This window comes from Canis aureus, chromosome 12, assembly GCF_053574225.1.
Source record: "Canis aureus isolate CA01 chromosome 12, VMU_Caureus_v.1.0, whole genome shotgun sequence".
NCBI classification, from domain to species: Eukaryota; Metazoa; Chordata; class Mammalia; order Carnivora; family Canidae; genus Canis; species Canis aureus.
Window position 1 is genome coordinate 35,373,042 of NC_135622.1, and position 15,802 is coordinate 35,388,843.

Consider the following 15,802-nt stretch of genomic DNA (forward strand, 5'->3'; position numbering starts at 1 on the left):
CACTGAGCAGGGAGCCTGGCATGGGACATGGGGCTTGATCCCAGGACCCTGGGATCATGACCTGAGCCAAAGGAAGACGCTTAACCGACTGAGCCACCCAGATGCCCCTGGAGGCCCCTCTCTTAAGGGGCCTTTAGTTCAAAGATAAATATTAGATATTGTGTTATTGTGGCATAAAGGCTTTAGTTCAAAGATAAATATTAGAGTTTGTGTTATTGTGGCATAAAGGCTTTTCTACCACGGAGCCCCAGGTGGTCATGTAGAATTTACAAGAGAACCTAGAGCATGTTTTGGGAAAAACCTCTTAATCCTTAATCTTCATACCATAGCTGGTTACAGTTAAGAATAGAATGGTTCGGGATCCCTGGGTGGCACAGCGGTTTGGCGCCTGCCTTTGGCCCGAGGCGCGATCCTGGAGACCCGGGATCGAATCCCACGTCGGGCTCCCGGTGCATGGAGCCTGCTTCTCCCTCTGCCTGTGTCTCTGCCTCTCTGTCTCTCTCTGTGTGAGTATCATGAATAAATAAATAAAATCTTTTTTTAAAAAAAAGAATAGAATGGTTCATAGAAAAGTTACATAAAATTTCATTGAGAAAGACTGAAGGGTTACTATTTCTGGTAGTATGGTGGATTACATATACTGAAAACTCTTCCCTCAGAACACCAAGAAAATTTGGATAAAAATTCTTAAAAATACTTTTAGTTGATGGGGAGCCTGGGTGGTATAATCAGTTAAGTGGCTAACTCTTGGTTTTGGTTTGGGTCATGATCTCACGGGTCGTGAGATCAAGCTGTGACAACAGGCTCCACAATCAGCAGGAAGTCTGCTTGAGATTCTCTCTCTCCTTCCTTTGCCATTCTCCCAACCCATCTCTCTCTCTCTCTCTTTCTCTCTCTCTCTTTCTCTCTCTCCCTCTCCAAAATAAATAAATAAATCTTAAAAAAAAAAACCAATTCATTTCTATTTAAGCACTTAAGGACACAGTAGTTTTTGCTCAACATCACATTTCCGGTACAGGGCTACACATAGTAGGCACTCAATAAATATATATTGAATAAAGGGGATTCCTTTTTTTGACAAGAGGTTGTTTTTAGAATATTAGATCAATTATGATGCTTTTGATGTAATAAACATAATATGAAACACAAATTGGTTAGCAGGAGAAAGAAGAGGAGGGGAAGATTCTTTTAACGGACTGGTCTAGGCTGTGTCTGGTTCAGGTGCGGCTTGATCCAGAGCTCAAACAAGGACCCGATTCTTAATCTTCGCTTCTCAGCAGTACTCTCTCATGTAGGCTCCATTTCAAGAGAGGTTTCTCCTTGTGCAGTATTGGGAGACAGAAACCACTGTATGTTAAGCATAAGGATTTAGTAGGAAATGAATGCATGCATATATGTTGGAAGGGCTGGCAGGATGGAAACCAGGAGACTTCCACTATATCTGCTATCCAGAGTTCAGGATTCTGTCACTGCCACTGCTTCCACCACTGCTGCCACCACATATGCCCTATGCCCTTGGAGAATTGACAAGGGAACTTGAGTCCAGCTCCTGTATGCACCACTGAGCACAGGAGCTTGCTTATCAGCTCGTTCTTTCACAGAACAACCTTTTCCTCCCTTCTGTCTTTCAAACCTTGTGCCATTGTTCATCAGTCATTGGCAGAACCCAAATTATGTCCAGAATTTTAACTCCACAGACATCTGGAAAATGTGATTTTAACCTTCCATACATTATAATCCAGGGATTAGGAAGACATAGAAGGGAGTGAGAACGGAAGCTAAATAAAAATATTATCTAGTGCAGTCCACTGCTTTGGCTAATAATCTTTCAAGCAAACAACAGAACTATGTTCCCACCTAATGCTGCCATCCCCTCCTTCAAAGGAAAAACATGTTTATCCTATCCCCTAATCTCTACACCCATTGCTATGTGATCTTTCTTCCTCTTCTCTTTTAGTTACAAATTCCACCTTAATACACTCTAACCTAGGGGCATCTGGGTGACTCAGGTCATGATCCCGTGGTCCTGGGATCAAGTCCTGCTTTGGGCTCCCCACAGAGAGCCTGATTCTCCCTCTGCCTATGCCTCTACCTCTCTGTGTCTTTCATGAATAAATAAATAAAATCTTAAAAAAAAAAGACACTCTATTTTTTTAAAAGATTTATTTATTTATTTATTTATTTATTTATTTATTTATTTATGATAGACATAGAGAGAGAGAGAGAGAGGCAGAGACACAGGAGGAGGGAGAAGCAGGCTCCATGCCGGGAGCCTAACGTGGGACTCGATCCTGGGACTCCAGGATCGCGCCCTGGGCCAAAGGCAGGCGCTAAACCGCTGAGCCACCCAGGGATCCCCAAAAAAAGACACTCTAACCTAAAAACTGTCATGAAAAATTAAATTAACCACCACCAGCAAATCTCCTATAAAGGGACAGAAGGAAGCAATCAAAAGTAGTTCACTAATACCTACAAAAACAAAGCAAGGAAGAAAAATGTATACCTTCTGTGGTCCTTTATTCTGAAACAGGTCATGAGACCATAGTATCAATCAGCCCAGCCAGTTTGGTAACCCCTGTATTTCCTTGCTGGCCTGATGTTGTCATGAATCTGCAATATCCAGATGTAGTTTCAAATTCCTATTTGAGGAATTGTGTGTCCCCTAGTGGAAACAGCCCAATGTCATAGGAACAGGAAGCACTATTTTGCAAGTGCATAATTAGGTTTATTATTTTATTTTTTAAAAGATTTTAGGGACACCTGGATGGCTTAGCAGTTCAGCATCTGCCTTTGGCTCAGGGCGTGATCCCGGGTCCGGGGATCGAGTCCCGCATCAGGCTCCCTGTAAGGAGCCTGCTTCTCCTTCTGTCTAAGTCTCTGCCTCTCTCTGTGTGTCTCTCATGAATAAAAAAAATATTTAATTAAAAAAAGATTTCTATATATTTATTTGAGAGAGAGAGCATGCACACCCATGCACATGCACAAGGAGCAAAGGAAGAGGGAGAAGCAGACTCCCCACTGAGCAGGGAGACCAATGTTGGCTAACCCCAGGACACTGAGATCATGACCCGAGTGAGCCAAAGGCAGACACCTAGCTGCCAATTAAGCCACCCAGGCGCCCCAAACTAAGTAGGTTTAATGTGGGACACAACCCTCTCTTAATTTTACTGTTTCCTGAGTTCATGTATCTTGGCGATGGACAAAACAGCAATTTGGTTTAGCACATACACTGCCCATGAAGGGTAGTACACTCAGCTTGCTAAGTATTGTCTCCTACTTGGGGCTACACCTGAGTCCTCATTACTCCATCTTATTGTCCGATACGGCCAGCTGCTTGGGGAAATGGGGTTCATAATAAAATCACTGAATCCTACATCAGTCACTTCTTTTTCTGTAAAACGGGTTTAGTAAGGGATATGATGATGGTGAGCAAGGTATTCAGAATGTCCACCAATGATGATGCTGGCAGAAGAATTGCAGGAAGGAAAAGCAAATCCATATCTGCAATAAATGTTTACCCCCACACCTCAGAGGGCAAATCCCTGCCCACTCCATGAAGGAAGGGTTCCACAAATAACTCTCTGCCATAAGGTAGTTATTTGGTCTCTGTTGGCATGTGGTATGCCCAGAGTTGGTCCCTTATGTGAGAATGTTGGCTGCTTAGCAGCCAGATCAGTCTTGATGAGAATTTCGTGTTGATGAACTCACACATATCATATGTTCCTACTGCCATAGTTTCCTCACTCCCTGAACAAACATCATGGTGGCTGGGGAAAAGACTGACGTCTACACAAGTCTTCCTGCACCCCCCCCCCCTTCTCAAAAGCCTCCTCAGAAGTGGATGCCTTTGGTAAACATTCACAATATGCTCATAAGCTGTCTAACTGGCTTACCCACATTGTTTTCCTCAGACCACCTTATCACCAATTCTCTGATCTTGTTCCTTCCAAACTTCTCAAAATCTGGCTAACCTGCTAGACTCTGGTTCTGTCCAAGACACTGGCTTTCTGTCTTTCCACGTGACAACTGGAAGACAGTTGCCTTTCCAGTTGACAATGTACTGCTCAAAGTTGTGTTCACGGGGAGGATTTCCTTTCTCTCAGTATCCTTTAGGGCCACCTCCCAGAGGGGCTATGGTAACCCACTTCTGGTTAATGCCAGTGTACTGTGTTTCAGGCTTTTTCTTTCTCAGTCATCTGATCTCAGGAAACTCCCCACAAGCTCAGACATGTAGGTTGACAGAGCAGGGGTAACTGTCCTGAGGGTCTTAGATACCTGCCATCATCCTCACTGAAATCAGGGAGCTGTTCCAATGGTAGCATCTCCCATCAACATTCCCTACATACCGTGATCAGCCATTACAGAGCTTTTCAAGGATGTGGATGCTCCCCACTCCAATGTGGTCCTTTGGATCTTCTTGGGAGGCATGGTTAGGGAACAAAGGAACAGGTTACATATCATCAATCTACTCCAATATCCTGAGTCCCTAAGTATTTCTGATTTATCTGTATTAGTGGCATCACAGTTTCACTGAGCCCAGATTGCAGTAAACCAATTGAACAAGCTGTTAGAGCCATTTCCAGCTGCTGAAGCCAGAACACGGAGTGCATAATCTAAACTATGTTCATTTTCTAGTGCCACCTTTAGAATACTTTCTGTGCATATTTCCTGGATTTCTGCTGATAAAAATTAGTGAAATCTTGCAAATCTTTTGTTGTGTAAACTATCTCCCCTGGATCAAATCTTACCCATATCCTCTTGGATATCAGATGTTAGCATCTGATTCTAGGTCTAGGCATGTGGAGAATCAGCACCTCCTTGTAAGGTGGTTACCTCATAATCTTCCAACCAGGCTGTACCAGTCTTATCAAACTAGAATGGAAGGACTGTGGAGACTCAGCAAAATTTGGGAGGGTACTGATACTTGGATCCACTCAAATCCACCCAAATCCCAGGACCTCATTCTTTCCCAATCAATGGCCTCAAAGTTCATAGAAGCAGCCTGGGGAGGCAATAAATTAAATTTGTATTGCACAAGTCTGCTATATGCAGCATCAGACTCTGCACCGAATGTATGCAACATTAGCCCTGACGCTAAAGAACTACAAGGCTCTTCTGGGCATTTTTTTTTTATATATAAGAATCATTTTGGTATATATATTTTTTAATTTTTTATGATAGTCACAGAGAGAGAGAGAGAGAGAGAATGTGAGAGAGAGAGAGAGGCAGAGACACAGGCAGAGGGAGAAGCAGGCTCCATGCACTGGGAGCCCGACATGGGATTCGATCCCGGGTCTCCAGGATCGCGCCCTGGGCCAAAGGCAGGAGCCAAACGGCTGCGCCACCCAGGGATCCCCTCTTCTGGGCATTTTTAAAGCTTGTATCCTCTGACCATGCTTGAGCTTGTCCTTTTGTTTCTTAAACTGTCTTGGGCAGTTCAGGCGCCTCAAAAACTCAGAAATCCTGTCACTGCTACTACTGTTGCTGCAGTCACAGCCACCACACACTGACAAAACTGGCAAATAGTCCCATGAAAATTCCCACCATTGCTGGAGCTTTTTGTCATCTGGACTTTCCACAGAAAGATGGATTTTTCTCCCATCTACCTTTCAAATCGTTGCATGAGTACTTCACATTTGTGGAATTTAAATCATGCCCAGGACATGAGCTATAAAGAAAATAGAGCGTTCAGTTCAACCACTGATAACCATTGAATTTAAATTCCAGGGGGGGGATCCCTGGGTGGCGCAGCAGTTTGGCGCCTGCCTTTGGCCCGGGGCGTGATCCTGGAGACCTGGGATCGAATCCCACGTCAGGCTCCCTGCATGGAGCCTGCTTCTCCCTCTACCTGTGTCTCTGCCTCTCTGTCTCTCTCTGTGTGACTATCATGAATAAATAAATAAAATCTTTAAAAAAAAAATAAATAAATTCCAGGGGGATGTAGAAGAGAAGTGGGGAGGGACTCCTAGAGCCAATGCCAAATATTGAATGTACATCTGAGTTCCATCTAGGGACCACCTCACTCCCTCACTCCAGCTAAGATGCTGAGGGTACAGACTTCTGGTTCTAATCCCTGCTCTCCTGCTTAATGACTGTGTCACTTCTCTGTGCCTCAGACCTCAGTTTCCTCATCTGTTAAATAGGTATAGTAAAAGCATCTACTTGTCAATATTGTTTTAAGTCCTCCGCACTCCTCGAGCATCGTATCCATTTCTTACAAATCCAGGACTATTAGTGGGGTTTGGTGGTAAAACTCCAGGAGTTCCCACAGGGAGCAGATGGTTCTCCTAATTGCTGGACTGGCCGGTGCTTAGAACTAAGAGTGCTGGCCAGGACCTGCGGAATGGATGGATGGGTGGGTGGGTGGAAAATGACTAAAGGAAGGCTATGTCCCCAGGTGTCTTCATCCCCAGTCTTGTAAAGATGAGGAGGCAGCAGAGGGAGAAGGAAGCAGCAGAGTGGTGACCTCGAGTTGGATCCTGGCGTGGCCGCTTAACCAGCAGCAGGCCTCTGGGCGAGTTAATTCACCAGTTTCTCGGGGCGTGAAACGGAGCTGATGATGCCCACCCCGGCGGGCTGCGGGTGGTGCTCCGAGGCCCCGCGCGGACCCTTCCCGCCCTGGCGGCGCGGAAACAGGCGGCAGCCGGGCTGGGGGGAGGCGGGGGCGCCGCGCGCGGTCCTTGCGCGCCTCGCAGCGGAGGCGCCGCACGTGGGGCCGGCGCGCGGGTTCGCGGCCCGGGAGGGAGGGGTCCAGCGCGGGTGCGGGAGCGGCCCGGTGGCCGGAGGGAAGGCGGGGCCCGCGGGGAAACCGAAACTGAGAGCAGCGAGCGGCCCGGACCCTGCAGGCGGCGGCGGCGGCGGCGGTGCGGGGAGAGCGGGTGAGCGCGGCGAGCGGGGCTGCGGGCGCCCGGGGAGGGCGCGGGGCGCGGGGCGCGGGGCGGGGGCGCGGGGCGGGGGGGGGGCGAGCCTCGGGCCCGGGGCGCGGACGCCGGGGAGAGGCCCCGAGCCCTGGCCCCACCCCGGCCCCGCCGCCGACGTGCGGGGCCCTTCGCGGAGCTCTTCGCGGAGCTCGGGAACCGATCGCGCGGCGCGCTGCGCACCGAAAACCATTTTTTTTTTTCTTTTCCCGCGAAGAATTTCTGTAAGAGCAAATAACGCATTTCCCAGGCCAGGGTGGGGGGTGGCGGGGGATCCAGTGGAAAACAGAGAAGTTGTGGAATAGGACAGGCACATGGGCGACAGGAGGCCTGGATTTCCCGTGGTGGCTACACAGGCCCTGGCCGAGATCCTGCTGTCCCCGCGCTTGCAGCGGCTTCCCGGGCGCGGCCTCAGCCCCCACCCCCACCCCCCGCCCCCCTGCAGCGCGGCACCACCCTGCCCCCCACTCCTTTCTCCACACTGCGACGGCCGAGGGGTCAAGTCAGAACAGGACACCCCTTGCTCGGAAGGTCCCAGGAGCTCACCATCTCATCAGAAATCCGTCAGCGGGGCGCCTGAGTGGCTCGGGGAAGCCACGGACTGGTGATTTCTGCTCGGGGTCAGGTGATGGTGCACAGCCCCCAGCTGTCTGGGAGGCCCCGTGCGCTCCGTGTTCAGCGGGGAGCCCGCTTGAGAGTCCCTCTCTCCCTCTTCCCCTACCCCTTGAGCGCTCTCTCTCTCTCAAATCAATCAATCTTAAAAAATTTTTTTTGGTAAATGTCGAATACAAGGCCCTTTGCTCTCTCCCCTGGGACCAGACAGGTCTCATCGCTTTTCTTGGGTTACAGCCAAGGACATGCCTGCCCCCCCGAGCCTTTGCATGCCCTTTCTTCTTCCTGGAAAGCTCTTCCCCCAGGCGCCTGCATGGGTCATTCTTTTGCTTTAACCCTGTAGGTCTTGCAATGCCATTTCATTACAACAGCCTTCCCTGAACAGCCAGGTATGTAAAAGAAACCCCGCCCTTCCCTGACTGTCCCTTACTCTGCTTCAGTTTTCAGCATAGTAGTTATCAGCCCCATGACTTTTTTTTATGGACTTGTCTGTGCTCCTCCACTAGTAAGTTCACAAGAGCAGGGTTTTGTCCCCTGGAACCATCCCAGCACCTAGTCATAATAGGTTCTCATGAAATAATCTGTTTAATGAATGGTAATTCATAAATTCTCTTTTGAATTACAGAATAAGACTTCCTATCCCTGTGATTTCTTTAGTACTCAAAATGTCTCCCAAAGGAGAACAGAAAGATAAACTCTGCTGCCACTTAGGAGCTTAGCATTTGGGGCCGATTATGCTCTTCAATTTGCTTCATTGAATCTGAAGAATCCCTAACACCAGACCTGCCGTTTATTCATTTAACTAATCAGATACTAGTTGAATGACTGTTGTATGCCAAGCATTGTGCAAGCCGTGGAGGGGGACTGGGTCCACAGAAAACTCAGAATCTGCCAGGACAGAGGTACAGTCAAAAGTAAGATGACTAAGATGGGTTCATGAGTAAAATGGATACATAACACTTGTTAGTGATTTTCGGTGGGGATTTCTTTTAGGAAACCGATAATAGAGAATTAAAACAAGATTTACTGACAATAGTTGAAAAGAAGCCTGCTGTTTCTTTTTTTCCAGACTTGAAAAACATGCACTTTTACAAACATGTTAATTCAGCACTTTCTTAGTTTGCATACATATTTCACTTAAATTTCAAACTGGCTTGTCATCCTGATGATCAGCAGTTACTTAACATTAAAAGTACTTAGGACTTAGCATTTATAGAACTTCAGGTTATAATTGCTAAGGGCTCTTCTATACCTGCTGTTCTGATATCTGTGATCCCCTCCCAATCTGATGTATGGTCTCATGGTTGTGACCAAAGTAAATGACACTGGTTCCTAAAAATAATCGTTCATCTACAGATCCTTATCAGAAACCCTTGGGCCATGCATATTATAGTATTCCTAGAGTTTTGGATTTTTAGAAAGGAAAGGCAGCATAAATCTTGTCTGTTATAGAGTGCTCTCAGCAGTTTTGGGGGCAGCACTCTATAATAAAACAATTTCTGTAGTGTGTGTAAGTGAACAACCAAGTTTCATAAAGACTATAGATGGCTTGTGTCAGCTCAGGTCTAGACAAGGGGCTGTAAACCTATCAAAAACCAAACAAAAACAAAATAAACCTCAGTTTTTAGTGCTTTTTGGATTTTGGAATTGCAGACCAGGAGCACCATTTATTGAGGGTTAATGGTGTGGGGGACTCTGCTGGATGCTTTTCATCTGATTTATTTCTCACAACAGTATCTAAATCGGGGGTTTTTATTCCTGTCTTCAGGTCACAAATGAAAGGTTCAGAGAGGGTGTGGCCCAGATCAGTGTGGCCTCTAAAACTTGACTGTCTCCACAACACTAAGCAGTAATGTGACAGCTTTGCCTTTGCGCAGACTCTAGGTACTTCCAGCCACCACCATTGCTCCCCTGAACCTCAGCAGCAGCCTCTGCTTGGTCTCCTTGCTTCTTGTGGTCTGCTCCCCTGTCCACACCGGTCCCTGCCGCCATACCTTATTCTTTACATAGTATCAGAATAATAATTTAGAACAGAAATCCAGGGGTGCCTCGGTGGCTCAGTCGGTTAAGCGTCTGCCTTCATCTCAGGTCATGATCCCAGCGTCCTGGGATCGAGCCCCACATCGGTTTCCCTGCTCACCGGGGAGCCTGCTTCTCCCTCCACTCTGCACCCTCACTTGTGTTCTCTCAAGCACTTGCTCTCTCAAATAAATAAAAATCTTAAAACAACAACAACAACAAAAAAATAACAAAAAACCCCCCATTAGGGCAGCCCTGGTGGCGCAGCGGTTTGGCGCCGCCTGCAGCCTGGGGTATGATCATGGAGACCCGGGATCGAGTCCCGCATCGGGCTCCCTGTGTAGAGCCTGCTTCTCCCTCTGCCTGTGTCTCTGCCTCTCTCTCTCTGTGTCTATGAATAAAAAAAATAAATAAATAAATAAATAAATAAATAAAATAAAAATAAAAAAAACCATTAATCCAATCACATCCCCTCTCTACTTAGAGAATGTCCAGTAACTTCCTATTGCAATTGGAATACCATCCATCAGTTGCGACCATGACCTATAAGATCTATACGCGCTGACCTCTCTGACTCACTTCCTGCTTTTTTCCCCTCACTCACTATGCAGCCGTCCCCTTGATCCCTTGATGTTTTTATTCTCCCTTCAAAGGCCATGGTGGTTACTGAGTTACTTTTCCCCCATATCTTGATATAATGGACTCATCATTCAGTCTTCATTTAAAATTGCCTCCTATGAAAGGTCTTTCCTGACCACTGTATCTAAAAACCACCTCCCTCATATCTCTGCCTCTACCTACCAACTCACCTTCTATGCCACACCCCTATCTAATTTCACAATAGCACTTCTGGCCATCTTATCATATTATCCACTCCCGTTATCTGTTTCTGTGCATGGCCATTTCCTGTCTTCCCTCAGGTCAGGTGTTCATTTGTCTTGTCCACATCTGTATACTCATTGTCAGAATGGTGCCTGGCACTCGATGAGTGTTTATTGAATAAATGAAGAAAGGATCCCCAGAAAATAGCAGATGAAGAAAAGGGAGCAGATGAGGGGGTTTCAAGTAGAGTATTTAGTTTTAACAGGTCATCCTTTCATTTTCCTATACTCTATCCAAGTGTTGGACATTTACTACTTGTCACTGGGTATTGGTGATACAAAGATGAATAGGACGTGGAACCTGCTTCCCAAAAAGCTCACTGACTGGGCTGTTATGAGGGCTGAGCCAGGTGGAGTGGCAGGCCCTTGGAGGAGTACTGGCTGCCCCTCCAACATCAAAGAAAACTTGTCAGCCTCACAGATGAGTAGGAGTTGCCTGGTGGACAGAAGGTGTAGATACTGCATTCCGAGCAAAGCAAAAAGCATGTGACAAGTAATGCAGATGGAGGAAGGTCTGCTGATATTTTGGTATTCATTCATTGATTATTGACACCCTATAATAACAGCCTGGCCCCCTCCCTCTTGTAGCTCATGGTCTCTTTTGGAAGATAGTCATTTATATAAGCAATTGCAGTAAAGTGAATAAGAGCTGTGATGGAGTGCCAAACAAGGACTTCTAGGGTCTCTGGGAAGGGACCTCTGAGCTGTGATCTCTAGGAAATGGGAGTTGACCAGGTGGAGGCAGTGGAAGGAGTGGAGTCAAGGAGGCAGCCTATTGAACAGAAACAGAGTCATGAAATAGTCAGGGGTAGAGGTGTTAATGATGGTGATAACCATCATTGTGTAGGTGAAATTTAAACCCATAAGTCTAGAGGTGATCACCAGGGGAGTGAGTGTTAGTAGAGCAGAGAGGAGATCTATAGATATCCTATTCTGTAAATTGTCTTTTCATTTTCTCCATAGTGTCCTATGTAACACAGATGTGTTTTTACTTTTGTTAAAGCCCAATCTATCTGTTTTCTTTTGCTGCTTGTGCTTTTGCTGTCATCGCAAAGATTCCATTGCCAAATCCAAGATTATGAAGATTACCCTTATTTTTTCTTCTAAGAGTTTTATAGTTTTGGCTTCTATATTTAGATTCTATATTTTTTTAGATTTTCATTATGACTTAAATCACTGCTACTCTCTTGGTCTAATAGACCCATAAATTGGGGTCATTATTTATCCAGGTAAAAGTGACTAATGCATATTTTAAAGGGAAGATTTTTGAGATTTCATTGGGGCATCTATTTCTATATAGTGAAATCTTCGATCATTTATAGACTTCACTTTATATGTATACTCTCAACCTTTTTTTTCTCATCATGAAGAATTCTGATTCTACTCGTGTAGCCTTTTTACCTTCTCACGCAGGTGGAGATACCTGTACCTGACACTCACTGGCAGCAGAGAGAAAAGTGGAAGAAAAAGACCCCTTTCCTTTTTTTTGACCTGTTGAGTTTTGGAAGTAGAAAGTTTTGGAGAAATTAGCTTGGTGTGCAGTTCATGAGAGAAAAAGATTTTGTAAGACGTTTTCTCTGGATTTATGTGGGGCTGAAATGAGTCTTATAAAGAAAATTCTTGAGACACTTGGGTGGCTCAGCAGTTGAGCGCCTGCCCTCGGCCCAGGGTGTGATCCTGGAGTCGGGGATCGAGTCCCGCATCGGGCTCCCTGCATGGAGCCTGCTTCTCTCTCTGCCTGTGTCTCTGCCTCTCTCTCTCTCTCTCTTCTCTGTGTCTCTCATGAATAAATAAGTAATTTTTTTAAAAAAAGAAAATTCTTCTGATCCTTTTTTGTCTCCTGCACTGAATTGGGAAAGTCAGATTAAATATATTCTGTGTCACTTTTTTCAAACATCTCTTCTGTTCTAGGTTACTAGAGGAAATGGCCAATCAGCGTCCACCAAGTTTTTTTATTGAAGAACTTAATATATTCTGTCAGAAGCACAGAAAGGTACTTAAGTATAATGAACTGTCTAAGGAAGGACCTGCACATAACTTAAGGTAAATTTCTACTTTCTAAAGACTTTTTTAAAGCATTCTCAATACCCATTGTGGGTCTCAACCTGACAACCCTGAAATCAAGAATTGCATGCTCTACTGACTGAGCTAGCCAGGCACCCCAAATTGCTGTTTTTTTTTTAAAGGTATAGCTGTATAAAATATGAACTGGAAGAATGGCAACTCTGGCATGATTTTGAAGTACATAATTAGCTCTAGAGCAAAGATGATGTGCTATTTGGCTGAGTGAGGGTGACTGCTTAAATTCTATATTGAACAGGTTAAAACCTTCAAGGTAGTTATGGGAGACAGTGTGATTGGAATACTTGTCTGTAGATAATGCAGGAATTTTATAACATTTTATGAATATTGCCTTTGTAATCAGATTTACATTCCAAGCTATCATAGATGAGAGAGAATATCCAGAAGCTGAAGGTAAATCAAAGAAGGAGGCCAGAAATACTGCAGCCAAATTAGCTCTTGAAATACTTCATAAAGAAAACAAGGTGAGTAAATGCCCCTTCTAACTTTACTTTGCAAGAAAACACACACAGAATAAAGCTATTCACAAGTACTTTTACATTCAGAAGTTGGGTCTTTTTCCTCCATCTCCTTTTCTGTAGAGCCTAGAGTCAGAGGTATATCTAGGAAGTAGTGGGCAAAGCCTGAAAATTACCTCTTTAGAATGCCAGCACTAAAGACAGCCTATGAAGTTGAATGCATAGGAAAGGAAGCAGTGAGAAATGAGTCGACAGGTTCTGACAGGAGTCTCCCACCTGATTGAGGACAAAGAACAAAGAGATGGAAGGACCTTGCGGAGAATGACTGATCAGCAGGACAGGTGATGGAGAATCAACACCTGTGGAACTGGTATCCTGGAAGCCGGGAAGAGAGTTAAGATTACAGAAAAAGCTATCTTTTTTTATTTTTTTAAAGATTTTATTTATTCATGAGAGACACACAAAGAGAGGCAGAGACATAGGCAGAGGGAGAAGCAGGCTCTCTGCAGGTAGCCTGATGTGATACACAATCCCAGGACCTCAGGATCATGCCCTGAGCCAAAGGCAGACGCTCAACCACTGAGCCACCCAGGTGTCCCAGAAGAAGCTATCTGAAGAGATTAGTGTTGAAAGTGTTTCTGAAGTAAAGGATGACCTGGAAGCAGGTTAAAATAACTCAACAGGGTAGCCAGGGTAGCTCAGCAGTTTAGTGCCTGCCTTTGGCCCAGGGCTTGATCCTGGAGTCCCGGGATCAAGTCCCATATCGGGCTCCCTGGAATGGTCCTGCTTCTCCCTCTGACTATGTCTCTGCCTCTCTCTGTGTGTGTCTCTCATGAATAAATAAATAAATAAAATCTTAAACAACAACAACAACAACTCAAAAGATATAGAAAACTACAGAGCCACCAAGAACATGGATCATTGGGAAAGTCCTGAGCTCTAGGGATGATGAAAAAAATCCTATAAGCATCGAGGCAGAAAGAGGAAATTTTTTAAAATGAAAAGATTGCTGTCCACAGCTACATTAAAAACCATGGGGTAGCAGAAACCAGCTGTAAAATGAGAAAATAAATCATTTACATGTGGGACAAAAGAGGATCATTTATCAGATATTGATAATTTTGAAAAAACTGACTTTCAAGGTACTTTCCTGAAAAATCTTACTCCATGATATCACCCTTGTAACCCAAATTGGGAAAAGTAAATCAAGTGAGATTGCAAACTTGTGAATTGTTCATGAGCCAGAAAACCAAACCAAGAAGTTAGAAAAAGAACAATAGAATACCTTTCCCCGAAAAAGCGGACGAAAATAATAAGGCCAAACATGAATGTAAAATAAAACAAAGAAATAATAAAGAAGGTTGATAAAACCAAAAGTTACTTCTTTGACAAGGTTAATAAAAGTAAACAACTTTGGACAAGCTTTTGTCAGATTAGGAATAAATAAGGTACGGATAACAATGGAAGGAATGGGGCTATTATACTCCTCTTACCCAATGAGGTGTGATCCAGGATATAACTTTTCTTCAATATTGGTTACCTTGTTTTTTGAGATTTACAAAAGGCAAGTGAACTAGACAGTATTACAGTATTTTGCATGGATAAACCAGAAAGTTGACCATATTGTTTCTCTGTAGGAAACTATAAAAGGAAAATGGGTAGTTCCTTTCCTATTGTTAACATTTCTTCTTGTGGATTTTTTCTGGTAGAAAAAGATACATGCTTAGACTTTTACTCAAGGTAGTAGACTAGGGCAATACGTAAAATCTAAGTTGTTTTTTGAATATTCATTTAGTAATTTTATTAGAGGAAATAAAATGGTTAAATCTTTGTTTTCATCTGTATTAAATATGTTCCTTATTTTCTTTTATAGGCGGTTAGTTCTTTATCACTGCCAACAACAGATACTTCAGAAGGATTAGGATTAGAAGGCGTTGGGAATTACATAGGCCGTATGAATAGGCTTGCCCAGAAGGAACAACTATCTGTAAATTATGAACAATGGGAATTGAAGGATTGTGGGCCAGAAAGGTGAGATGTAGTTCAGCTTTTCCTTCTGTTTCATTGTATCTAAGCAATAGAATGGGCTTGTTGTCATGTCTAATTTTCCAGAAATATTTGTCTTGCCTTTTTGTACCTTCTGCACAGAAGGTTTTATAGGATTTATACATAGTTGGACATCTTTGTAATTCAAATATGGAAATGCTTAACTACTGAATACTTGGGGCCCATATACCATAATGGATCAAATCTGAGGGATCCTTTATTTCTGAGGTATATCTGGTGGCTTAGTCTGCAAGAGACCTAGGAGAGAATGGGGTGCCCCTGCTGGAGGGAGTTGTGGAGATTTCTCCCTCCCCGAGGTCACAGTGGGAGTGTGATGATGACTGTACCACATGTGTAGGTAACATGACTCTCTTCGCCATAATCAGATTAGAGAGCTGTTTGTCTAGATGTTTGTCTAGATGTTTGTTCTTCAAATTTGGTTAAATGGTGTCACTCTCTAGACAAATACCAGGTATTAAAGGAAGTGAATTTTAGCCATAGGCTAAGCTGAAACCTGAAGCAGATTGTTTCTTGGCTATAGCCAACCTGTTAAAGGAGAGAGAAAGAAAAAGTCTAAATAGTCCAAATAACCACTTCAGGATACTGTCCTCTGAATTGACTCAGTTACGTACTTTTTAATTCTGATGGCTTGTAGGCCAGAACCAGGACAAGGAGAGTAGAAGAGTATTCATTGACATGAAATAGTCAAAAGTGAATTGTGTGAGTCTATTTCAACAAAGTAGGAGGCCATTTTTTTATTTTATTTTATTTTATTTTATTTTATTTT

The 15,802-nt window shown here is 44.3% G+C and overlaps 1 protein-coding gene and 1 long non-coding RNA gene across 17 annotated transcripts in view; one reads left to right on the top strand and one right to left on the bottom strand.

The window, feature by feature from the left end:
* The window catches only part of LOC144280982 (uncharacterized), a 52,167-nt gene that overhangs the window by 20,418 nt on the left and 15,947 nt on the right, over positions 1 to 15,802 (bottom strand). For 5 of the 14 annotated variants that reach the window (XR_013349434.1, XR_013349431.1, XR_013349435.1 and 2 more), the window contains exon 5: positions 4,347 to 4,413. This is a non-coding gene — a long non-coding RNA (uncharacterized LOC144280982). Of the gene's footprint in view, positions 1 to 186; positions 1,348 to 4,346; positions 4,417 to 15,802 lie in introns of those variants that run through there. The other 9 variants (XR_013349429.1, XR_013349424.1, XR_013349427.1 and 6 more) reach the window with 4 other exon arrangements.
* EIF2AK2 (eukaryotic translation initiation factor 2 alpha kinase 2) overlaps positions 6,721 to 15,802 on the top strand; it is a 38,683-nt gene continuing 29,601 nt past the window's right edge. The window contains exons 1-5 of one of the 3 annotated variants that reach the window (XM_077843596.1): positions 6,795 to 6,878; positions 7,873 to 7,918; positions 12,341 to 12,472; positions 12,855 to 12,975; positions 14,843 to 15,000. In XM_077843596.1, the coding sequence (XP_077699722.1) occupies positions 12,354 to 12,472; positions 12,855 to 12,975; positions 14,843 to 15,000 (398 nt within the window). In that variant the 5' untranslated portion in view covers positions 6,795 to 6,878; positions 7,873 to 7,918; positions 12,341 to 12,353. Of the gene's footprint in view, positions 6,879 to 7,872; positions 7,919 to 12,340; positions 12,473 to 12,854; positions 12,976 to 14,842; positions 15,001 to 15,802 lie in introns of all 3 variants that reach the window. The other 2 variants (XM_077843597.1, XM_077843595.1) reach the window with 2 other exon arrangements.